The sequence below is a fragment of the Cygnus atratus genome, chromosome 1, assembly GCF_013377495.2.
Source record: "Cygnus atratus isolate AKBS03 ecotype Queensland, Australia chromosome 1, CAtr_DNAZoo_HiC_assembly, whole genome shotgun sequence".
Taxonomy (NCBI): domain Eukaryota; kingdom Metazoa; phylum Chordata; class Aves; order Anseriformes; family Anatidae; genus Cygnus; species Cygnus atratus.
The window spans coordinates 48,397,559-48,423,183 of NC_066362.1; the positions used below are offsets into that span (position 1 = coordinate 48,397,559).

The 25,625-nt window shown below is 40.6% G+C and overlaps 2 protein-coding genes across 6 annotated transcripts in view; one reads left to right on the top strand and one right to left on the bottom strand.

Moving 5' to 3' along the window:
* The window catches only part of EEA1 (early endosome antigen 1), a 75,551-nt gene extending 58,086 nt beyond the window's left edge, over positions 1 to 17,465 (top strand). For all 5 annotated transcript variants that reach the window (XM_035551564.2, XM_035551565.2, XM_035551567.2 and 2 more), the window contains 7 exons: positions 4,407 to 4,592; positions 5,064 to 5,195; positions 6,633 to 6,818; positions 7,119 to 7,357; positions 8,815 to 8,935; positions 9,232 to 9,330; positions 10,395 to 17,465. In XM_035551564.2, the coding sequence (XP_035407457.1) occupies positions 4,407 to 4,592; positions 5,064 to 5,195; positions 6,633 to 6,818; positions 7,119 to 7,357; positions 8,815 to 8,935; positions 9,232 to 9,330; positions 10,395 to 10,517 (1,086 nt within the window). In that variant the 3' untranslated portion in view covers positions 10,518 to 17,465. The remainder of the gene's footprint in view (positions 1 to 4,406; positions 4,593 to 5,063; positions 5,196 to 6,632; positions 6,819 to 7,118; positions 7,358 to 8,814; positions 8,936 to 9,231; positions 9,331 to 10,394) is intronic.
* Positions 17,466 to 19,520: 2,055 nt separating this feature from the next.
* The window catches only part of PLEKHG7 (pleckstrin homology and RhoGEF domain containing G7), a 31,552-nt gene continuing 25,447 nt past the window's right edge, over positions 19,521 to 25,625 (bottom strand). Inside the window, exons 15-16 of the mRNA XM_035551904.2 lie at positions 23,279 to 23,376; positions 19,521 to 20,255 (exon numbers count right to left, since the gene is read on the bottom strand). Of these exons, the coding sequence (XP_035407797.1) occupies positions 20,148 to 20,255; positions 23,279 to 23,376 (206 nt within the window). The 3' untranslated portion in view covers positions 19,521 to 20,147. The remainder of the gene's footprint in view (positions 20,256 to 23,278; positions 23,377 to 25,625) is intronic.

Below are 25,625 nucleotides of genomic sequence, written 5' to 3' on the forward strand. Positions count from 1 at the left end.
GCCTTGCTTTTTTGCTGTAAAATCCAGAGGAAAAAGGACAGGACCAATATATGTTTAATCACAAGCGTGCCGTCTCATTGCAATGTTAAACTAAAATAGTAATGATTTTCTTTGCTGCTTTCTCAGACTACTTACAAAAAGTGTCAAGGAAGACTAACGCTAGTTTGGAGAGCTGAACACAAAAGTACCACTCAAATCAGAAGAACTCTGTGGCAAAGTTTCATAGTCAAGCAAGTTCTGTGCATTATGTTTGTCCTTAGGGGAGTTATTTAATTAAGGCAGATGATTTGAGCCAGAACTACAAATTTTGGATGGTTTGGAACCAAGGTTGGTAGGAGGGCTGGGGTCCAGAATGGTCTTGATATTATTGGTAGACAGTAGAAGTTTTTAGAACTTGTGTATAAGATAAGCTTAGGTGTCTTATTGCAGGATTTCTAGTGGAAGTTTGAAGTCCCTGCACAGCTGTGTTTAGTGAGCATGGTTTGAAGCCCAGTGAGCGGGGCTGTACGCAGAGCACCATCTGCTGGCTTCTGGCTGGAATATCACTGCCAGGCTGCCTGGCTGCTGGTCACCTCGGGCTGAGGGAACTGCGAGACTGGCGTGTGATAAAAAGTGAGTAATGCTTACATGAAGTTTTGGAGTTGGGGATGCAGCATTGCGTGAGAGCTAGCCATGCCTAGCTAGAGGCAGAGCAAGCGGGCAGCTGCCTGGCGCACCAGCAGCACAGGCTGAAAAATTGAACGCCCCCTTAACACTTCAGTTTCTGGTTCAATAACAGAAGGTCCAAGTTATGTAGTGTTAACCAGATGCAAACTGTGAAGCTGTAAGTCTCCCAGTGCAAAAGTGAGAAGCGTTGTAGCAAATTTTAAAGTGAGAACATAGTTAGAATCTTAGGGATACTATATGCTGCACATTTAGTTTAACTTAAAAAACCTGCCTTCTGTAACAGTGAATAAACTCATATGTTTTTGTCTCTGACAGAAAAAAAGAAATTGGGTAAGATTTGAGTGCTTGTAAAAGCTATATTTTTATATATATATATATATAGATCATTTATATCTATAAATGGGATTCTTTTTTTTTTGGGGGGGAAAGCCTATTTTTATTTACAAGACTTAATGAAAATGAAGAGCTGTTATTTCTGCCTTGATTTTGAGTTAGTGCAAACATACTTGTGCATCTTGCTCTTTTGAACTCTGCCAAATACTCTTCAGTCTTGGCATTTGTGCTTTTTGTAGTCAGTCCTGTTTTTTTCTGTGTTCTCAAAATAATGTTTCTTTGCCTCCGATATTGGCACCACTGTCTGTGCATCTTCAGTGGATGTTCTGGATGGTATTTGTGCTGCCAAACCTCAGGCCTCTAAGTTAGGAGCCTAAGTTGCCTACAGTCAGTCTAATCCTACTACTGAGGAAGTGAAGCGACATTAGGTTAGCATCTGTGAATAACTGCATGCCCCTTCTGTGAACTGGGTCGGGGGAGAGGGGCACACAGACTAACATGGCTCATTTGTGCACCTCACTTAGATGGATTGAATCCAGGACCTAGCACCCGGCTAGTTCTGCTGGTGGCTCCATGTGGCCTATTTGCAGTGCAATAACCCAATTGTACTGGACAGGGCTGAGATTTCCTTTTATTTGGCTAATTAGTTATGCCAGTCAACCTAACATCTGGTTTTATTTACAGTTAGTCCAGATTGACTTCTTTTGTTCTGTATGTTTTCCTTACATTTGGTTTTCACTGTCATCCTAAAGAGTAATCTCATGACTGGGGTTATATTACCATTTTCGGAGAGTGATGTCAAAATTGAACAATAATTAAGGTGAATGGCATCAGATTTTGGAGAGATGATTTTATGTTAAAGATGTGAGCTCCTCAGGAGTCCAGAAGAATCTGTCTGAACTAGTCTTGTTGGAGACTGAGCCAGGAGCAAGGACAATAACTGGAATGTTTTAGCCATGTGCCGGATTTCTGCTGATTTCGAAAGGGTGCTGTGAGGGACTTTTGAGGAAGGCAGAGAGAAAGGCATAGATAAATAGAAGGTGGATTTATTGCCAAAGTTATATTGAATGGTTTCCCAATTAAGGCCAGGAGCATTATTATTAATCGCAACACAGTTAAGAGCCACTTGCTGTGCATTAGCTGTAGTAAGATAAATTGTGCTCAAAATTCGGAGTCCCTTATATTGCAAATATTTATACATTGCAGAGCAGGCTGAATACTGGCTCTTCTTTTAAGAACATCTTGCTTGTCTTAGTTTGGGCATAGGCCAATCAGATCGCCTGTCCTGTATGGACATGTTGGGGGTGGTTGAGGGAAGAGTATCTGCTAGGTGAAGCTTTTTGTTGGGCTGCCCACTTCATAGCCAAATTTTATCATCCTGTACTAGTAAATTGGCTACAATCATACTTCTGCAAGAAACAAATCTGAATAAAAGCCATGTCTTCAGTATGCCTCATTCTAAATTTGCAAAAACTATTGTGTTTTCCTGTGAAGGTGTTCTGTGATGATGCTACACTTCCCATCCTTTCTCAGCTGTAGGAAAATACTGTACTCCACTGCCCACAGTGAAATAGAGAGGGCTTATTTTCTTTTCTGAAGGACCCACTCTGCTACAAACTTGAAATTGCAAAAGCACCTCCTATTTTGCTTCAATTTTTGCTTGAGCTAACACCTTGTGAAGTTTTAAATAATAAACTGTTATAGATCAGATGTTTGGCCTGCAAATTAATTCGAAAAGGCAGTTTGAATTTTTTAAGAGACTGAAGCTGTAGAAAATGCTATTGAATCAGCAGTGTTCCATCAGTTGTACTTCAAACTAAATCTCATTCTACCAGTAAAACACTTTAGACTCTACAAGTAAGGGTTAGGAAACAGAAATCGGTTTGTTTTTAAATGAAGACAGGAGCGGCTTAAAACAGATGTATAATCAAGTGAAGTCAAGGTTGTTGAAGTTTAGTGATTTTTTTTTTTTTTTTTTTTTTAAGGAACAACAAGTACAAGAGGTTTAATTAGGGTTTAAGTAAGAGGAGTAACAGCTAAAAGAATGTAGTTTATTCTGAAAGAATTTAAATCCTTATTGGTGCCCTGAAGGTAATAAATTAATCGGTAATAATAAATCTCCTCACCTCACATTGTGTATCTTAGCATAAAATGTTTCCATCAAGTACCATGATTTTGGTGACTTAGAGGATGAGTTGTTTATTTTTTTTCTTTTTGGTTCTTTGTGAAATGACATGCTTCTAAATGTAGCTAGTCCATGGCTAAACCAAAGGCTTTAAAAAAATCAACACCCCGCCTTCCAGAATATTAAATTAAGAAGAGCCTCAAAGTTTGACTTTGCTGTGAGTAAATAGAATGAGTCTTGGGTGTGAGTTTGAGATTGTTACTTGGGTTTCTGTGACCTATTGTAGAGAGAGAGATTTTTCTGTGGAACAAAATCATAGAAGAGCTTGTATTGGAAGGGACCTTAAAGATCACCTAGGTCCAACCCCACTGCCATGGGCAGGGATGCCACCCACTAGATCAGGTGGGTGCCCTATCCAAGCTGGCCTTGAACACCTCCAGGGACGGGGCACAGCTTCTCTGGGCAACCTGTGCCAGTGCCTCTCCACCCTCAGAGTGAAGAATTTCTTCCTAATGTCTAATCTAAATCTATCCTCTTTTAATTTAAGATCATACCTCCTTTGTCCTATCGCTATCTACCCAACTGAGTCCCTCTCCATCCTTTTTATAAGACTTCTTTAAGTATTGAAAAGCTGCAATGAGGTCACCCCAGAAATAAGGAGAGTTGGAGGCCAGTTAAATTGCAGTATGTAATAGATTTTGAATGGAAGTTTAAGATTTGATTGAAATGCTGATACACATGAGACTGTGAAACATTTTGTTCTGATTCTAGCATTTTTAGGTTGTACGTTTCACTTCAGGATTTTCAAAAATTTCTTGACTGTGCTAGTGCTAGCTTCATTAAGTCATTGGAAAAAAAATAGTAATAACGAATCACTTCTGGAAACTTCACAGTGTAGCTTCACTGCTGCTTATATAACAGCTGTATAGAGTTATAAGGTAGTACATTTACCTTGAGAATAAAATCAGCTTGTGTAAGCAAATTCAAGTTAATTTTCTTTTTGTCAAACAATCACTTTTCCTTCTTTGCCCTCTGGATGTTTTCACGTTTTGTCTGTGGAAGGCTGTAGTAGGTACTGCTGCTGGAAATGTTTCTGGGGTACTTTGTTTTTGCTAGGCATAACCTCGAGACCCAGAAGTTCCTGTAATTATGCTTTGTCAATGTTTGAAGTAAAATGTTGCATGCTACGTGACAGTTTTTCTGTAGAAAATGACTAAATGATTGTCAAGTATCTGAAGCTCTTATACTGACAGATAATTTGCAGAGTTGTCTTTGTAATTAGTCCACAGAAGAAAAACTTGCTCTTGCTCAAGAAGAGGTAGTTTCCAGCAGAAATCGGATTGCTAATAATAATCAGCAGATCCAGGAACTGAAGAAAGCAAAGTCTGCGCTGGAACAGGATGCATCGAAGAAGGAGCAGCAGCTGGGTGAGAAGACCAAAATGCTACAGGATCTTCAGAATGATAGGGTAAATGTCTCTGTCTTTTGAAATCTTCCCACAGACCCACACAGCCCCTCTCACCGTCTCCCCGCCCCATTAATTCCTGGTAGATCTCTAAACAGGGGTCGTTATTGGGGCACAGCACTGTTGTAGAGCATAGCAACAGCAATTTTATTGAACCTCCTGCTCGAAGACTGTTAACAGACAGCTGAAGTGAATTTGCTTTAAAATAGACTGATAATTTGTACTAAGTGGTTAGACATGCAGGAAAACAGTAATAATTTTAAATATAAAACTGTAAACATGCTGCTAATTGTTTGCCCTGCTAACTGTGGATAGAGATATAGATATATGGTGGTTGTTTTCCTACTTAGAGCTTTTGTAATTAAGGATTTGGGGTCCTAGATGTTTGTTTTTTTTTTTGTGAACTTGGAAGAAGTTACTTTTCTAGCACCTTTAAAAAAAAAAAATATATATATATATATATTTCTCTTCAAGATTTTGAAAGAAAAAGACTTGGCTAATGAAAAATGCAAAACAACAGAGCTCCAGGAAATAAAGAGTAGACTTGAAAAAGAAAGTGCCAAGCTAGGTGAAGAGCTCAGAGTCTGCAAGCAAGAATATGAGAAGGTATCGTGAAACAAAGTGAATCTTCATGTGCTTGGTTATCTGATCAGCAATATGTGTTTATTCAGTAGACATTATCTGGAATGGCTTTGCAAAGGTGGTTGCTGTAAATATCAGTATTACAGACAGGGGAACCAAAGCACCGATTTCACTGAGGTTCCTGAGTAATGCTGACCTAATTAGTGATAGTCCTGGAGCTCCAGTTCCCAGTGTGCTTGGCCAGGTAGACCACATAACTTGTCTTAGTTTCAGGGTTTTTTTTCTGTTTTACTGTAGATTCACTGCATACCCTTGCTTGACAATTCTGAAGTGTACAAAAGATGTCCCGAAGTGTCATGAATATGAAGTTTTCCAGATATTCTAGGAACATCTGGTACTTCTCAAATATGTGTCGTAGAGTTTGAAACTCCCTTGATGTGCTGTGGTTTTTAAGATGTCTTAAAAAGTCACACTTGGGGCGGGGGGAGGGACACAACATTGGGAGCCTCATAAAAGACCGTTTTCCAAAATCATAACAATCAAATGAGATGTCTAGAGGGTAAAAATCTGTAGACTTCAGTCTTCAGTAAAACAAGCTATTTCACACTATGAAATGTGTGCAGACCAACGGCGGCTTAATATGTTCGTCTTTTGATCTACATACAAGGAGTCAGACTAAAACAGAAATTGTCTCCTACAGGCCTACTCTAATTCCCATTTCCTGTCAGGAAGTGGATAGATGCACTCTTATAGGACATCCCCTTGTCCTCAGGTTATATTCTCTCTCTGTCTTTGGTTTAGTTTGTGTCAAAAACTTTGATTTCTGGAAAACTGGCAACCCCTGTTAGGCTGTTAGTGCCTGTATGTTTGGCTGTGTAATTTTAAGGAAAAGGATTCCTATAAATTTAACTGAGTATTCTACTTCAAGATTTTTTTCATTTTTTTATTACAGAAAAACAAACAAATGTTTAAAATCAAATGTATCATCCTGCTTGCTTAAAACTTAGTGTATATATTTATACCTCTAAGACTAAGAGAAGCCAGCTTTTTTCCATCAGTGTTTGTTTTTAACTTGGTCATTATTATGCTTTTAACCTGATTATTACAACTAAAGAACAAAGTGAAGTAAATTTTAGAGCCAACTCTAGAAAATGACAATGGTCATTTATTTTCAAAGAACAGTAAAAAATAATCCAACACAGCCTCTGCTATTTTAGTAGAAAAATACAGTAAATTTAAGTTTATTTTTAAAATTGAGCATTGTTCGTAAAAATTGTTTAAGTTTAAAGTCTTTGATCATGAAAATCACTGATACTCTGTGCTGTAAAATCATCCTTTCTTCCAATGATAAAATGCAAAATTATTGCTGTGCTCTCCCTGGAAAGCAGTTACATTAGTTTTGAATTTGTCAGCAAAACTTTCAATGTTGCCACTTTAACTTTGAGCTCTGTATCCTAACAGGAGGTAGCAAATCTCAAGGATGCAAAACAACTATTGATTCAACAGAAATTAGAGCTTCAGGGCAAAATAGATCATATGAATTCAGCTCTGGAACAGGAGAAAAAAAACCAACAAGCTGTCAAAGATCAGCTGAAAAAGAGAGAAGAAGAACTGAAGAAAGAATGTGTTGAAATTCAAGATAAACTGGTTAGTATGTTAGAGACTTTAAGACTGTTTTGTGAACGTGCCTTTGGATTCTTTCAGGAGCAGAGAGGAAGCATAGAGTTGTCTTGAGTTTTACATCATATTCATTTTTAAATGACAAGGTCAGAAGTCTTTGAGACATTTAATAGCATAGGAAGTTTCAGTAGGATGACAGTCTTGTGTAGTAGGGTTCATTGGATAAAAGTAATGATTCTGGTATTGTAAAGATTCTTTGCCTCATTTAAATATACGGAATACAGAAAGAATACTTGGTTGTTTTTCACTATTTTGTGGTGTTCTTAGCACACTGAGGTAAAAGAGAAAGAAGAAGAAAACCGGAAACATGAGGAAAAGGAGGCCAAGCTCACCATGCAGGTCACAGCTCTGAATGAAAACCTGGCTACCATGAAGAAAGAGTGGCAAAGTAGTCAGAGGCGAGTGAGCGAGCTGGAGAAACAGACGGACGATTTACGTGGGGACATTGCTGTCTTGGAAGCGACAGTGCAGAATAATCAGGATGAGAGAAGAGCATTGCTGGAGAGGTAAGCAGTGGTCATGATGATGTGAAAGTGTAGTTTGGGAAATGGATAGCCTTGCACTGAAAACCACTTCCAATTGACTCAGGATCTGCATTCATGCTGTCCTTAAATCCATGTTTGTCTGGGCTGTGGCTTCCAAACTGGAACCTTCTGTTGTCCCTGCCAAAGCACAGCAAGCGGTGTTGTGAACGAGCTGTACTCTGTGGGCTTTGACAGGGTGACCATATTGTAGGAAATCAGGCAGGCTTATCAGAACCTTACTTTGTCACCAAAGCCACATATCTGTGCCTGTGCTTAAATTTATGTCCATCCCTAAGAGCCTTCTAAGTCCATTGGGCGCCTCGGAATTTTAAGGTGTGTAGGTTGTGGCTTTTCATGTCATCTGTTGCGTGAACCATGCAAGGCCTGGCTCTGTTACTGAGTAAACTTTTATCTTCTCTGTCACTCTGACTCTCCTTGGAACTCGATTCATTTGAATGAATCAGAATAGATGCACTTGTCATCCAGAAACCTGGATCGGACTCCTTAGTGCCGCCAATAACACAGAATTTGCTTGTGGACTTCTAGGTGTGTCCACTGCTCATCATTAGGGTATTGAACACGTAATTGGCTTAGACAGACTTTCTAAGGTTCACATGAGGCATTTTCTTCCTCCTAAAAACATAGTATCTTCCTTTCTCCAGTTCTTTTGTTGTCTTTACAACATATTTATTAAGACTTAAGTAAGCAGAGCTGCTTTCCTTCAGGCAGCAAGAGGCACATGCAAGCCAGCAGGAGTTGCTTGAATGTAGAGATTATAAGGTTTACGACATCTGTGAGACTGGAAACTTCTTCCATCCTTATTTCCTGAGATGTTTGGTGAAGGCAGAATGGAAAACTTTATTCCATCCTGTCAAGCTTGCTGATTGGCTTTTAAGCAGTAAGCCTTGGGAAAGGATGGGATCAATTCAAATGAGATTCTTTCTCTTTGGCTATCCCTTGTCATACTATGCTGAACTCATCCAGTAACCCTTTTACAGCTTAGTAGAAAAACACCCTTCAAAATCTGTGTTTCAAGTTAACTGAATTTCAGCTGATGGGAGGTAGCCTTGCTAAAAGAAAAAGGTTACTTTTCTGCTTTGTTGTTTGAAGTGATTTGCTGCAGATGCTTTGTGAGAGTGTTCTGTTGCACAGTGATGCTCATCAGGGCGTGCTGATTAATGGGCTGCATTCAGTACTGTCCCTGGTGTTGGGAGTAACTCCAGGTATTAAAAAGCCCCAGATATTTGGGAGCAATGCCAGATAATCTTAAATTGGTTGTGACAACAGAACATTTTTCCAGCCAAGACATCCAAGAACTTTTCACAGCAAGTGTATTTTCAGACGGATTTTATGAGGGTAACTCTTCTCAGTCATGACAACCTGCCCAAAGAAGGCAGAGTACATTGCCTTTGGACTGACTATTCACTATTTATCCTCAGGTGTATAAAAAGTGAGGGAGAAATTGAAAAGCTTCAAACCAAACTTGTAGAAATGAAGAAAAAGCTGGACAACACTACTGCTGCAATGCAGGAGCTAGGCCGAGAAAACCAGTCATTACAGGTATCATTTGATTTGAACCAAACCTGTTGATTCTCTCTGTGGGTCTTGTCAGAATTTCAAGTTTGCATCATATTTGTGGTGGGTTACCTTTCCACAGTGATTAAGATGTTCCTGTGGTGCACAAGGACCGTATTGCTGTCTGTAGGTTAACTCTGCTTTTAGGTTTCTCTCTGAATTATAAGCTCTCAGTATCATGGCAGAATTGGTGCTTTTATACAGCGTTGGGTAGTATATGCAATGTAATAGAGCAAATTAGTAAGAATTACATATGCTTTTTTTTTTTTTTAATTAAATAGATCAAACACACCCAAGCTCTCAACAGGAAATGGGCAGAAGACAATGAGGTACAGAATTGTATGGCCTGTGGAAAAGGCTTTTCAGTGACAGTGCGAAGGGTAGGTGTGTTTTACTGTATCTGTGGGGATTTTCTTTTTCCATTGTTTTCAAACTATTTTTCATGGGATTCAGACTTTAGAAAATGGCTTTAAAAGTGCTGTGATACTTGGGACATCTCAGAATACAAATACTGCTTATGGTGCCTTAAATACTAAAAATAAAGTCTGTGGGGCTTACTTTATTCATGCTGCTTTTGTCATTTTAATGATAGCATTTTATAAATGTTGTTAAATAGTTCAGTCCCTAAGCAAGCAAAATGGTACTGTTGTAAGGGTATTTACAGTAAACTTACTTAAAACCAGCCTGGACTGAATTTCAAAGAGAAAAAGGAAGGTAAATTTGTTGAAACCACATATATGTGAAAATATAAGACATCAACAAGATCTGGAGCTTTGTGATCGTAAATGCTAAGCAGACAAAGAACAGAAGAAACAACTGGGTATGTTTTAGGTCTGTAGTCAGACCTTCTTTGTAAAAACAGCTGTGGTCAGTTAAGATGTTAGCATCCCTTCATTGGCAGGGCCTGCCCTTCATCCAGAGATTATCCACCAAGTGACTTGGCAATGAAGTAGGTGAGGGATGTTGATGAGGTTCATTTTGCTTCCTGACTTGGTGTTAGGTGGCTCTCCCTGTCCTGCATTATTTGTTGTGATGTCCTTTGGGTAGTCTTTGAACGAAGGCTGCTGGATCTTTTGATTCAAGGGTGTACTTCCCAGTGTGAAAGCAGCTAGTTACCTATAGGAAGAACATGTTTTATGCAACCAAAATAAGTTCAAGAGGAAAAATTCAAAAGGAGAATGAATTTCAACCAGTTCAGATCTGAAACTGGTATGGTCTTCCTTCTCAGTGAAGCAGCACTTGTAAGTATTTTATTCCTATACCCTTTATAAAGGATGTACTCCTTTGCCCTTCAGTGTACGTGTAAGGTGCTTTGTAACTGTTATTTTAAAAGTCTGAAACATGAGAGTGTTGACTTGACATGGTAATTATCTCCATTAGTAATCTATACCCATAAGCCTGTAATTGATGTTCACCATATATGTTTTTTTTTTTTCTTTCACAGCATCACTGTAGACAGTGTGGAAATATCTTCTGTGCTGAGTGCTCAGCAAAGAATGCCTTAACTCCTTCCTCTAAGAAGCCTGTTCGGGTCTGTGATACTTGCTTTAATGACTTGCAAGGATAACTGGCTATTGTGGGAGACAAAGAAATGTTACGCTAAAATTTATAATTTCTGTTGATGCACTTCATTCTGCACTCAGACTACTATTCAGTTTGGACAATGATTGTAACACTTGGCAAAATTTAGTATATTTTAAAATGTTTATTGATACCAAGTAAAACTATTGTATTTTTTGTGAGATATGGGCTCAGATCACCCATAGCTTATTGCCATTTATCCTGAAAAGAGCTTCTATGTCTAGATTAGAAATACCCAGTTATTTGTAAATAAAGTTTAAACAGAGGAGTAACAATGTATTTTTTATCTTTATTTTTTTTGTTCAAGAGAAAATGCGTTTATGTGATATTGCAGTGTATTCTTGTTTCCTTCAATGGAAAAGGAAGATGCAAAAATTTGTGAGGATTTTGTGTATCAAATGTTGCTGTAATAGCATAACTAATTGTTGCATTTGATTACGTATCTCATGTTCTTTATAACCCCTTTGTTTTGCTTTCTCTCTCTCTGGTTCTTGGACTTTTCTCTCTAAAATTCTAACTCCGCAGTGAGGGTAATTGGCTGGACTCAGCTCTGTTTTATTTGCCCGCTTAGAACTTGTAGTATCAGCACCTGAGTTCTTTCCCAACTACCGCACTTGGATACTGGAATATCTTTACACATTCTGTATTGCATTGTGTGTGTGTGCGTGTGTCTGTGTGTCTGTACGTGTGAACTAATGATGTGACCAAGTTTAGTGGGCATTGTAGGAGTACTACACAAAGCTCTCCCATATTAATCGATTTCACTTTTACATGTTTGATGAATGGATATTAATATTCCAGAAACCCTTTATATGCAGGTTTTAAACAGTAAACAAGGCAGATAGTAGCCTATAGCCCATCTGTCCCCCTGCCCGTACTCTGGAAGCCCCAAGAAGTCCTTGTGGTTCTCAGGGATGTCCAGAAATTCCACGCTAGGTATCCTACTAAGAAAAGCTCTTTTTTAGAGGGTGCAGTTTAGCTGACCTTTGCTCCTATCCCTTCCTTCAGCTTTTGGTGGAACAAGTTGAACTCCTGCTACCCCTAACAAACATCATTTTTCCATTGTTCCTTCTGTCCCCCATTGCTAGGGGTTCTTAGATGGTGTGTTAGTTCTATGATTTAGTTTGCTTAGGATGGTGATTTAACTCTCCTGGTGCTGGCTTAGTTATAAGCAAACAACTCTAAATAAACAGGCCAATATATATGATTCTAGAGCATAGAAGCACAGAATGGCTTGGGTTGAAAGGGACCTTTAAAGGTCATCCACTCCACCCCTCCTGCACAGGACCCTAGATCAGGTTGTTCAAAGTCCCATCCAGCCTAACTTTGAACACTTCAGTTGATGGGACAGCCACAACTTCTCTGGGGAACCTGCTCCAGTGTCTCATCACCTTGGATTTGTTCATATTTCCTTTCTGTAATTGCAACAGAAGTTTCCTGCTGAGTTCGTATAGACTGCTCTTTTTGTTGTGCTTTTATTTACACCTGTTTTTTCTTGCCTGCCTGTGTCTAAATTTTCCTCCCTTTGAAAGGAGTATCTGGTATCTGGCCTCAAAACCATTAAGGTTATTTCTTCTGAGCTGGGTTTATGCCTTCCAATACTTAGGGACCCTTAGTCTTAATTATCCTAATAAATCCCCTAGAACCCAAGCCCTTCTCTGTCTTACAAAATTGTGCCAGCTGTTCAGAGAAAAGGACTATGTCCTCAATTCCTCTACTCCTTGCCTTCCAAGGTAAGGAAACAAATTCTGTTACAATGATAGATGCTTAGCCATCTTTAGGCAGGTTTATTTACTTTTATCTATTGACAGCTTTATATGTGAATGAAGAGGAGCCTCTTTTATGAAAAATGTCTAGTCCTGACTAACTCTCAAGTGAAAAGACTTTTTAATCCCTATTCCCCAGTAATGATCTATATCTTTCATATCCCATCTTAGCTTACCTGTCTAGTTCTAAATTTGCATCCTCAAGGATTCTTCCTCAAGAAGTCATCTTAAAATTTAATTCTTGTTATTCCTTATGCTTGAAATACATGCATTGTTATCTGCAACACTTACCAGTTTTTCTAGTTTGAACTTTGAGGGTTGTTTGCTTGAAAGAAACAATTGCTGTAATGATTCCATGTGAATAGATCCTCTGGGCTTGCTGCTTGTCCTTGTCAGGGTAACTGCTTGGAATAAGAATTCTTTGAATGGAAAGTATGAACAGAATCTCTGCCTCTGGGGATTTTTTCTGTTCATTTGTTTACTGAGGGAATCCAAAGAGTTTGCTTTCAAGCCTTTCTTTGTCTGATACATGGCTTCAGAAATCTGGCAAAGGTAAAGATGTCACAGTCTTGCTCCTGCCTAGGTACGCACCATCTGGTTGTGTAACACACAGAGTGTACTGCTTTCAGGGTGAAGGACAACCACGTGGAGCAGAAGAGATTTTAAGAGGGAAGAGAGAGACTTCCGACAACTTCATGAAGGACAAAACGTATGTGGTGAACGAAGATGGAAGTTTCTCAGGGGGAGCTAGGGAAATGTTTAAAAGACCCGCTTGTGTTCAGATGTTTTACTTTTGAACAGGAATGTCTGAAAGCTGAGGAGAGAGCTCTACAGCAAAGAGGAAATGGTAGAAGCTCTGCTATCGTTGTTCTTGATTTTGGGATGCTTTGCTGTAAAGACAAGCAAAGCTCAAGCAAGCTGTAAAGACAAGCAGCTCGCTCAGCTGGCTGCTGAAGCAGTGTGTTTGGTTGACCACCAGACAACTCAGGAGTTGGACTCGATGATCCTTATGGGTCCCTTCCAACTTGGGATATTCTATGATTCTAACTCAGGATGGAGCTCCCCAGCTTCAAGGTGAAACCAGCTCAATTTCTGAAGGCTTCTTTTTGCTGACTGATGGTGTGACTGACTTTTGAGGGGACAGAAATGCTTTTCAAATATACATTTGAAGAAAGAGGGATTGTTAAAATCAGGAGGAGCGGTGCTGAGGTAGAAGCTTTGAGGTTTGAGTCCGAAGCAACGTTAGGAGTTCTACAGCTTTTCACTGGAATAAATTAATGGCTTCATCATTAAATCTTATGCTCCTACTCTTGTGTTTATGATTCCTAGTGCAGGTCTGTATTCATTGACAATTTGTTGGTATGATAGACCACATGATGCTGGCTGCCATGTTGAAAGTTGTGCTCAAGCTCAGTAAAACAACCTATGAGTATTACTATATATGTAAGGAAAACTGGAAGGTGAAAAGTGTTGTATTTATAAATGTGCTTGTAGATTCTGACTACTTTGAAGGGTATGTTGTCAGTAAGATGGGGGTTTTTTGTTGCACTCCTTTAAAATATAAATAATAGGAAAAACCTAGTAAAAAGTCTGATAGGTTTTAGCATGCTGAGTTAAAGGACTCTGGACAAGGTAGTTAAATGCACTGATTTTTTCAGGCTACAAACATAGAAACATAAAAAAAAAATGGCAGAAGAGACCAGAACATGGAAACAAGAAGGTGAAAACGTGTGGTGATGTGTTTTAGCACGCTTTAGCAAGAACCACATAGCTCTGATTCACTGAGGAGAGGCCATTGTAGAGTAAGATGTCAAGGGGAAGAATGGTGAAACCAATGCTTGAACCAGAAGGTATGTGGGATCCTCGAGCTGCCTTTGATTGCTAGCCGTTACTGTGGCATCAGAAATGGGACAGTGAAGTGTGGGACTCATTCCTGGAACTGTGGATAGAGCGTCCTCAGAGGGACATTCAGCATCTCTGGTGAAGCAGAATCTGAAACACCAACTGCTGCGTGGGCTGAGACAATCTACCGAGTCATTTGAAGAAGCATGAAGGATGGTCTTGTTAAGGGTGGGGAGAGGTTCTTTTAACTTTTTGGAGACGCTGCATCTCTTCCCAGTCAAACAGCCATGATCCCTTGGGCTGTTGTCTCCAAAATGCTAAATCCCCACTGTTTTATTCTGGCCTCATGTCAACAATGCATACTTCATATTTTCATACTGCAGTCCCCGTGGAGGCAGAGAGCATTGCAGGGTTCAGTGGCAAGCTTTTGATCTTAGCTTGATATGCTTCACTGTTATTTCTTCTCCCCATGTATTCCTTCCCTCCAATAACCTTCCCCTTTCTGCAAAGGTTTAACAAAGATTATAAAATTGAGTCACAGTAGGAAAAATTGCTGTCTGCAGATGAAGAGGCAAAGGGAAGTTTCTGCTGCTGCTTCCAGCAGAGACAAGAGGTTTAGAGAGATCTCATTTTTCATCTGGCTTTGCTCTGGCACAAGAGTTCAATGCTCTAGAATAGAGTGCAGTTTTTTTCCTCTGTTTTTGGAAGGTATTAAGTAACCAAGTTGTTGTGGAGTGTGGAGTGCTAGGCATGCAAGAGCAATGAATGTTTTTGTTGGTTTTGGGGCCATTAGGTTTATCTGTGAATCCTTACTAGAAAACCTTTCTTAGTGAAGCAAGAGGGTATTTGGGAGCGGAAGCATGAAGTAACCTTGCTGTTTGTATCACTTATTAGCAAGAATAATTGTTTCTAATATGCTAGATGTAAAAGAAGTGGCATTCCTAAAGAAGGGACTGGAAGAAAAAAGTATTTTTCTAGATTGTTCAATGTCAGTTAAATGGAAAGTTGCAACAAATGCTTTTTGCAAAACTTAAAAATTTATGACCAGTACTCAGTGGCAGACAGAACGCTGCTGAAGCTGAAGTTCAAACAGAGCATGAACTATGCCAGGAAGAATGATACTATGGTTTGAGTATGCTAAAACTGTTAAATTACTTCTCCAAGTACCACCCCTTCCACTAATATTCTTGTGGCACTAGGAAATAACACTGTCATTTGCACTATGCACTTTTTGCTGTCTAACTTAATATAATCTACAGGAAGCGGAATGGCACTGCTGGCATTGCGTGTGTTAGCTGTAACCAGTGGGCAGAAGGTTTATCTTCAGCTGGACTTTCACTGCATTACATTTGGCCCCTTGCTATGTAAGGAGAATTGCACTCATAATTACTTTGTACCAAAAATCAGGTCATCATCCGGGAGCACATGTAACAAGAAAATTCATGTAGTCACTCACATGTTGTCTTTGTAGAGCTTCATTTTAGGCTTATAAAGTGAGAATACATTAATTTTATGTATTTTCAAGGTTCTTGTCAGTTGTCCAGTCCTTCATTTTTGAAGTATTGACCTCACCATCCCTTTTAGGATAAGTTTAAAATTATTGTCCAACCACAGCCTCTCTTTGAAAACACTAAGTGGTCTACTTTTCAAAAACCAGCAATAATTGAATAGTAAAGTCCCTCCACAGAAACTCAGTTGTGTTTCTCTCTCTCTTTTTTTAAAGTGGCACTGAATAAAGAGCTTTGTATCTTTAGAGAGAACACGAGATGCCACTTAGAATCACAATAACAAAGAGAATAGGCACTGGTTAATGTAATAAACTCTGCCTTTTGTCTGCAGTGTGCCATATACTATGCACTTGCTGTGCAGCAGATACAGGAGTACCTGCTCATGTGGAGATTACTGAAGCCCTGCTAACCCCTTTAGATCAACGTTACTATGAAAGCAGAAGCCTGGTAGGCATGTTTTCCAGCTCTGCCTCCCCCTGGGACCTAAACTGAAAAACAAATTCACCCGTTTCCTGCCTTTTTAGGGTAAAGAGGGCTGGGAACAGTGTTCGTTGTTAAATGTCGACAGGCCAGCACTGGCAGGTCCGGGCTCCTGCTGCTGGGTTTATGGCGAAGTGCTCTGCTGTATCACGCTAAGTCTTGATTCCTGGCACAGGAGGGATGTTTAGAAGAATGTCTCGCTGAGTTAGCAAACACCAGAACTTTTTATAGTAATGTGTCCAAAATGCTGCTTGTATAGGATTTGTCACTTTTGTAAGAAAAGGAAAAAAAAAAATCAGAAAAAAAAAATCATGAAACCCCACCATTTGGTGCCGTTACGTAAGATATCATTTGAACTACCTCTCAGTGTGAAATTCAAACATTAGGTAAGTTTAATAGGGTTTGCTCACTGTCACGTTATGTAAAAGTTATAGTGAAAGCCAAAATTGCAAAAGTTTATCACCAAAAAAAAAAAGTTGTCTTTTTTTTTTTTTTTAATATGTTTGGAAGTATCCAGTAGTTTCAAGTTACTGTAAACTCTGTTGAATTCTTTTAACCTCTGTAGTTTCAATCTTGCAAACTCTAGCTGCTGGACAGGAAATAAATCATAACCACAACCTTTCATAATCATGGTCTGCTGGGTGAAAACAATTTTGTATACAGCTATGTCATTTGGCTATGGATAGCCTCATTCACCAAATGTACCATTAATTTAGCATTTTTTTCCTTCAATACGCAAGATGTGAGCTTGATGAATGGTTTCTGTAATGGATGTGTGCCACAAATAGCATTGTGCTGTTTGCCTCTTTTCAGCATTTTAATGATCAGTTTATTATTGCAGATGTGAATATCACACATAGAACTTATTTTCTGTAGAATTGTATAAAATATAAATGGAAGAAGTTTTAAGTTCTTACCCAGTATTTAGAGGTAATGTATTATAATAGCCTTATGATGCAATTTTACCTACAGAGTACTGCACTTATTTTAAACTGGATCATACCATCTTGGTAGGTGTAGATAAATTTTGCATGAGTGTGTTTGGGTTTTGTTTCTTTTTCATTGGAGTTTGATTCTTAAATTCCATTTTCAGTGTTTGTGTTTACTACTTGTGATCATGTAGTTGTGCCTTACATTGTGAAAAAAATTTAGTCCAGCGTGCACTGTAATTCCTAAACTCTGCGATTTGGAAGGTGGCTGTGGATTTGGATGAGTAAATGACACCATGCATCAACCAGTTCTGTATAAACTATGATGAAATGTTATTGAAATGTAATTTTTGTTTTCTAACCTGTTACAGGAATGATGAATGACAATAAAAGAAAAAATTAGACCTTTCTAACAGATCTTTCTGTCATTCACTTCAGACAGTAAAGCTACTTTGAATTGGGGAATATATCATCGTATAAGTGAACTCTTGGGAAGTCACACATTTGGGAACAACTAAATGCTCCAGTTTCTTAGACTGGTGGGAAGCTGCAACAAAAGCTTTCACTTTCATGAGGAGGCAGTGCTAATGACTGGTTTTCACAAGTTAAATTCAGAGTGGTTTTTCCTTTCCTAATAACAGTGCAAGTCTGCTGGGTATACTGGGCTCAGTTATTCTTTCTGTCATTGACCACATTCCTACATTGTGTTCGGTGCAGTCTAACAACTGGCATAACTGGAAGGCTCAAAATTCGTGCTCGTTTTAGTTCTTCAGATTATGGGAGGTTTCACTTATTGGATGAAAACCTCTGAAAGAGCTGAACTTCACTGCAGAGAGAACCCAGGTGATCAATGTGTGCCCCACGATAAAGCCACTATTGAATTATGGGGGCATTTACAAAAAAACTACATTGCAAAACCAAAGTAGATCTTCCTAGGGGCTTGGTGTAGACAATAGAAAAGGTTTGAGAGAGGCTTTCTTGGAAAGGCGGTTCAAGTTGAGAAGTTGATTTCTGCTTCGCTTGTTTTCTGGGGCATCTTCCTCTCCAGACCACAGAAGAGCCTGTTGAGTTTGTCTCCCTAAAGACAGCCTGTGTGTAAGTACTTCCTTCCCCTAGGGTGTCCCCCTTGGAAATACTGACCTCTGGGAAATACTGAATCTCCAGGCAGGAGAGTTGCCTGGTAAACTGAGCAGACCTGTCTTAAAGGTCTTTCTGGCAAAAAAAATATGCACAGGTGCAAAACACCCCCTTCCCCTCTGCCAGTGCACAAAGCTCGGGGCTTAATCTGACAGGTGTGACTTCTCTGGGCTTAAAAACCTTTCTTTGGTATCATCGCTGATTGCAAGATACTGTGAGATTCTGGAGAGGTGCTGGGGATGGATGGGTGCAACACAGCACACAGCTGAGCATGGCATCGGTGGAGATGGAGCACAGCTGTTGAAACCAGGCTGTGGCCAAGTGTTTGCAGATTGCGTGGCTTCTTGGAGCAGCTGTGCTGTGTCTGCTCTGTTCTGCTCTTCTGCCATACGCATTCACCCCTGGGCACGCAGCCTGGGTAGCTGTCCCTTTCTCACTAGGCTGTGACAGAAACTTGCCTATCGTGGGCATAAAAGGGAAGAGCAGGAGCATGTGCTGCAGTGGCTCTGGGAGGACGATGGACCAGGTAAGTACACACAGCCTCCAGACCAGAGTTTGTGTGTAGATGTGAACCGCTCAAGTGGAGAAAACATACCATAACATCCTGATGGGTGGAGCTGGATTAGACACAACATCTGAACTCATGACTAATTTGATGCCAGAGCAGAGGCGAAAGATAGGGAAGTATGCTGACTTAACTGTGAGTAATGCAAACAACTGGAATGGCGCTCCTAAATTCTTCAGCGTAGTCTTGTCAGCATAGTCCGTGCGGTTTCTCTGTTCAGTTCACCCTGAAATCATTTCTTGTACTGAAGGGATATTCTAAAGGTTTACTTCCATGCTTAGGGAGAGACTGACTGGGCACAACAAGTGGGAGAAGTGGCAGGATCATTTAGAGTGGCTTTAGAGAAGTCTCTCTTCCTCTGGTGACTGTGCTAATCTCAGATTAGCCCAGGCTAATGGGGTGAGAGCACCTTCCCTCCTCAGGAGTAACCTGTACGAATGCTGTGTCAACCAGTTACAGACTGTGATGTGGGGCTATACCAGCACCTCAAAAATAGTAATAATAATAATAAAAAAAAAAACAGGCACATACTTCTACTATATGGACCACAGATCTGGGATTGCAATGAAGTATTGAATGTTTTAATGTAAAAAGAACGTTCAAGTTTCTGAAGAAAAGTTGAAAAGACAAGACATAGCAAAATTGAACTCTGAAGGCTGCACCAAGCATAAATAATGCATAATGACAGATCTGCTGATAAGAAAGCTGTGAAAGACTTTGGATAAAGAGTCGCCATTAAAAGGGGGACATGGTTGCACCTTTGTTCTTTGTTTTTATATATTCTGTAGCATCTATAATTTATCTGAATGTTAGATGTAAGGATGACCATTTTCAAATAAACAGGGCACTAAGCAACCTTTTCATTTTGAAAATTAATGGCTACTCAAAAAAATATGTTTTTACTGATCTGCCCCCACAAGCTGAGTGTGAGATGTTATAGTTCAGTAGGTAGGAAAGCAGTAAGTACAGGGAGCTATGGCTAGGCAGTTCCCTACAATTTTAGTTTTTGTGAAATTTATTAATACAATTTGAATGAGCTCAGAAAAACCCCTCTAGACTTCTGGTGAATGATTTCTCCTCACCAACATAGGTGTTTTCCCTGTCCTGCTTTATAGGAAACAACAAGTTGTGTTAACGCTTCCCTGGGTGGCAAGAGCCTTCCCCTAGCTGAAGCAAAGGAGCATCTAAGAATGATGGTTTGGTGCCTGGCTCGTTCTCCCCATTCTCCCCCTCCAATTTATTCCTACGTTCTGTGGTCAAAACTCATCGCTTCTGTCTAGTCAAGTCAAAAGTTTGCTAGTGTCAGAAAGTGAAGGCATGCTGGAAGAAATAACTATGTTATCACCACAATAGTCTTCCACTGGATCTGTCCATGCTGTGCTGGCATTATTAAATTTCAGAGGATTCAGCTGGGAAGCAGAAAAGAGTGCTTTTCTTGGTTTCATCTTGCTTAGTGTAATTGGAGATTGCCATTTCTATCTGTGACATCCATGTTTTCTGTAACAAGAAAAATAATCTGTAAATGCAGGCAATCTGAAAAGTTCTGGTAATTCAGACAGATGAACACCCATGAGCCTTCAGCTGTATTTGGTGTTTCTTCAGGCCCTTGCTCATAATTCCTGAAACAAATGTGAGTTTTCCCGGAGCCTGAACACTCCCCATTGCTAAGGCCACAGCACATCACTAGAGTCTCTGTCTGGGGCCAGAGATTTCCAATGAAACTTTACTTTTTGATATGAAGATGGGACTTTAATGCTCTGTTTGCATGAATTTTTGAAACTTGCTGCAGGCTATTTCACCCATTTTTGTGTAGCATTTATTAATTTAATGCTGTCCCTGCAGTTTGGGCTCCCTGCTACCCTGATTAAGACAGCTCCAGTGCTATCAATATTGCAAGTTGTTGGCCCCTCTGAGGTCTGTCATGTGCTGCCACATGAATTTCAGTTTCCAGCACCATGCTGACAGCATTCATCTCTACATCCCCTGTCATCCAGGTACGAAGGCAGGGGGTAGTGGCTGGAGAGAGGGGTTTAAATACATAAATGTAACTTCCCTCTGTGCTAGTCCAGATGGTCTGGGTCACAGAAGCTGAGCTGTCTCTGAACTGCTGTGATGAGACATTGCAAATTGTTTGGCAGCAATACAAGCTGGAGGTCTAGCTGTGCTTCTGCCACCCCAGGGTTTTTGTTTTGCCTATTCAGTGGCTGCTCTCCCTGCTGTAAGGCACAAAGAGTCACTGGGCTTTGATGCAGGGAGTAGAAATGCATGAGAGGCAGCTCTACTTCATGCTACTTTAGGATTCATAAATTTTGTTATCGACCCATCTGATTGCTTCTTACGTGTGTTTAAACCCCAAACAAGACAAATGCATCACTTTGAAAAACAGAAAGCAGAGGAGAGAGATTGCATGCTGGCTTCAGTATGGGTGGTTCCTCTGGCCCCTCTGGAACTGCCAGCGGAGGAGGGGATGATGAGCGGTGCATGGGTAGTTGCACACGGTTGGCTGGGCAGGAGTGGTCCCTTATGAGTCAGGATTTCAAATGTTTAGGTTTTTGTGGCTCAGAGAGGAGGACGGGGGACAGGGAAGAAGGGCAGGGCAGCTGCATGGATGGGCTAAGTAAGAGCAGCGTATTTCAGTTCTGTGTTTTCGTGTGTCTGAGAGGGAGGTGAGAGTGGGGACAGGTGTCCAATGCATCTCCATTATGTACATGGTGAAAACTCAGGCAGCAAAATCTGGAGCATGTGCTCCCTGTGCAGTCAATGCAGAGCTGTATTCTGGTGAGTCGGTGAACATGGGCCTTGCGAGGGAGCCCAGAGCCCAGGCAGGCCCTTCACAACACCGGGAAAACTTGGGGGTCGCCTGCAGCATAGCAGGCCTCTGCTTGGGATGGCTCAATGGGAATATGGCACCTACGCCTTCATTCAGCTTACCATCTCCCTTGTGATTTGGCTTATCTGATTAGATGATCTGATCAGAGCTGGCAACACTTGGATGTGCAGGGACGGGATCAGGAAAGCTAAGGCAATGACTGAATTAAACTTGGCGAGTGGTGCAAAGAATAACAAGAAGGGGTTCTACAGGTACGTTTACTCTGGTAGATAATGGTGGGACAAAGGGGGAATCGTCTTAAACTGAAAAAGGATAAATTTAGATTAGATGTTAGGAAGAAATTCTTCACTCTGAGGGTGGTGAGGCACTGGCACAGGCTGCCCAGAGAAGCTGTGGATGCCCCATCCCTGGAGGTGTTCAAGGCCAGGCTGGATGGAGCTTTGGGCAACCTGATCTGGTGAGAGGTGTCCCTGCCCATGTCAGGGGGTTGGAACTGGGTGGTCTTTAAGGTCCCTTCCAACCCAAGCCATTCTATAATTCTGTCTACCTCAAGGTCCTGGTCTGATGGTCCTCACAAATATCAGTCGTCTTAGGAAGATCATCGTCCTTTCTGTCTTGCAGATCATTATCAGCTAAAACTGTGGGACCATCTTGGCTAGCTAAGTTTGTTTTAAAAAACATGCTGACTGTGCTGGGATTGGGTTTAGGAGCTGAAATATAGTAGTTTATCCAAAACAGTGATGGATGGGGTCTACCTTTCCTAAGAATCAGGGGGACCTAAGTAAAAATGCTGTAATGTTACTGCATCCATGTGAAAAGAGCCTTTCAGTGCATTGATAAAATGAAGCTGGGAGACACTGAGAAGGTGATTGTGACCTGGCATGAAGACTTCAAAAGGGAATGTTAATATTTCAGTCACGGGAGATGGTAACTACTTCTTAAGTAGATACCTATTCCAAGTAGGAACCAGTGGCTTGGAAACGGAAAGAATTCACTCATTGTTTTTCCCTGAAAAAGTCTGTCTACTGTGATTTATTTTTAAGAATTAGTATTAGTGGTAGTCAGATTTTTGTGCGTTAGGTATTAGAGAATGAAATTCAACTTGCAGGAAAAAAAAATACCCAAGCTGTGAAGTGCCTAGCACACTTTCATTTCAGATGTTAAAAACAGCACTGCTGGTAGAAATGTGATATGGTGTGAAAGTGAGGGGTAAATTTATATAACAGTGGAATTAATCATACCATCTGTTCAATCTGAAACTGCAAGAGTGTGCTGCGCATAGATGAACACAATTTTCTGATCTGGATACTACAGATATGAATTGGGGGGACTGTTTTGTTTTTGACTTCTCTGGAGGGGCTGACTGTCTTCATTTCTGTTATGCAAGAAGTGTCTCTCTTTTTTTTTTTTTTTTTTTTAGCAAACAGAAATGATGTTGTTTTTCAAAAAGATATGACTTGCTATCAACCCTGATAGAAAGTTGGTACATGTTCAACAGTAAAAATTCTGTAGCAAATAAAATGTGTGAACCAGAACACTTTTTTTTTTTTTTGGTATGTTTGTTTTGGTTTTGGTCAAATGTCACAACTTTAATAGATTCTTAGCACAGCATGGCCACTTTCAGGCTGAGATCCTCCTCTAGGGCAAGCGTAGCTGTGTAACTACAGAAGAAAAAAGATGTATTACTTACCTTGGCAGTGTCTGTTTGTGCTTGTAGCAAGAAGACTGCTATGCACTGCCGATACCTATTTTCATGCTGTATTAGGAAAGCATTTCTCAGGCTGAAGACTGGAAAAAATGTGAAGAAATGGTATAAATTTCCTCATGCAGCTGCCACTCCAATTTCATATCACAGTCTAGTAATGACCGAAGGCATGATATGTGTGGTCATCTTTCCTGATTCTTAATAGGGCAAGGCACCCTCTTGGGGTTAATTTTTTGTTATGTAGGAAGCTTTGTTATTTCAAAAAATTAATTCTGCTTGTACTTGTTTTATTTTTAATAGAATTTTTACTCAACCATTGTGTAGCTCAGCTGCTTTTGAGTCTTGCTGAGGATTGTTAAAAGAAGCTTCCATTCAGAGTGGACTAAAGCATAACTGAAGTTAGAGAACAGGTATCAACAACTTTTATCTGTTTTCAAACATGTCCATTTGAAGGCTTCTGTGTAGGGAAGTGGTTGTGCTTGCACTGGTGCTGGGCTTGGTCTCTCCCTGGAGTGTGTGCAGGGTGTAGTTACCTGTTGCAATGCAGCAGATTGATTTGGCATTGCTTTTTGTGGCCAGTATACACTGCTGTAAATGAAACAACAGTGAGCGAGGTGAGGGACTGCCCCCTTGCAAGTGGCGGGCCTGAACCCACACAGCCAGGAGACAGTGCAGATCTCAGACCTCAAAACATTTCTGGAGGATATAGTGTCCTCTAATCCTGGTATTATAGAAAAAGAAAGGTGGAACATAGACCATGTTTAACCATAGACTGCTTAAATTACTGCGGCAAATCAGTTAGCAGCAGAAATTTGCAGCAGCAGAGGGGGTACGTTTCAGAACTCATGCCTTATGTCAGCCTGTGAACAGATGAAAATACATTTTGTTTAGGACAAGTCCTAAAAATGAATTTTCTGGGTAGTGCTCAGCATCAGACTCTCAGCAATGTTTGTCAAAAGAGATTCTGCAGCTGTAATGATTACTGGTCTTATATACAGTGACAGACTGGTGGGTCTGGTGCCATCACACTTAACGTAAAGCATTCTTAGTGGGGCCATAATAATGAATTGCAAAGATTAAATCTAGACCAGAATGTCCAAACGAAAATAATTTCCAAGTCAGAAAGTATGTTTACTGCCTTCAGAGATGGATCCTTACTATTACATGTAAAGTTGCATCTCTGGTGCAAGGTCCTGCCATTCACAGATAGTAAGTAGGAGCACAGCATTGTACCTCTTATCCCTTCACTGAAATGTGGAAGGCTTTGGGCTTGCAGTTTTGCTTGTTGCTTTACACAAAATGGTGAAAATGTGAACTGCAGCCTCCCTGTAGTTATTTTTATCAATATTTTTACTATATTCCACTCCAACATGTGCTGTATTAGGATGGGGCTTCCAAGGTGTAACAAGACTACAGGTAAATAATGGAGACTTCTGTGGCTACAGCCTGTAATAAAATTGGTAGGAACATATGGGGAAGAAAACCAGCAATGAGGTCCAGAGTACAGGGAAGGCCATAACCAGTGTTTAGAGCCTGGCTGGGATGCAGCAGGTGATTTTGTCTGTTCTGCTGGTTGTGGCTAGGTCACAGGGAACCTGTTTAGAAATCTCTGAGTATAGCAAATGGTGGCTAGGAAAAATTCCTCAGATCTTATTCTAATATCCAGTGTGGCTTTTATGCCCAGTGTTGTACGTGCAAGCCAGAGGGCTGCTGCCCTGGCCCCCAGGCAACCAGAAGCTGCTGATCCTGCATTGGGCCTGGGCTTGGACAGGGCTGTGGGGCTGCCAGGGTTGCCCTGGCTGCCACACTGCAGGTGAGGTGCGGCCACTGGATTCATGCTGAGTTGGCAAGGGGGCACCTCAAGCAGGCAGACGGCATCTGGAGGACATATAAACAAGGTTATTCTCCTCTGTGTTCATCCACTTCTCATCTTTCTTCAGTTTCCTTTTACCGCCTCTCTTTATTTCCTGTCAACATTGTTGCTGAATGCTAATTACCCTGAGTGAATATGTCTCAAGGTTATCATAAATTTTATGGGCTCTAGGTTTCTTTTCCACATCTATTGATTTCCTACAGAGTGCTCTAGCTTCTTGAGCTTTTCCTCCCTGTCCTTGGGGTTAGGATGGCTGGCAGGCCCTGGAGCCCAGAGTTTTATATTTCTGTTTCTCTCTGATAGAGGAGGCTCCTGGGGTCTTGGCAGTGTCAGGTCAGTGTCACTGAGGTGTGTGAGAGCTTGTCCCAGTGGATCAGACTTGGAGGCCTGACCCAACCTCTTATTTGATGACAGCAGGGATACTCCTTAGGCAGGGCAAAGCTGGACACTCTCTGTGGA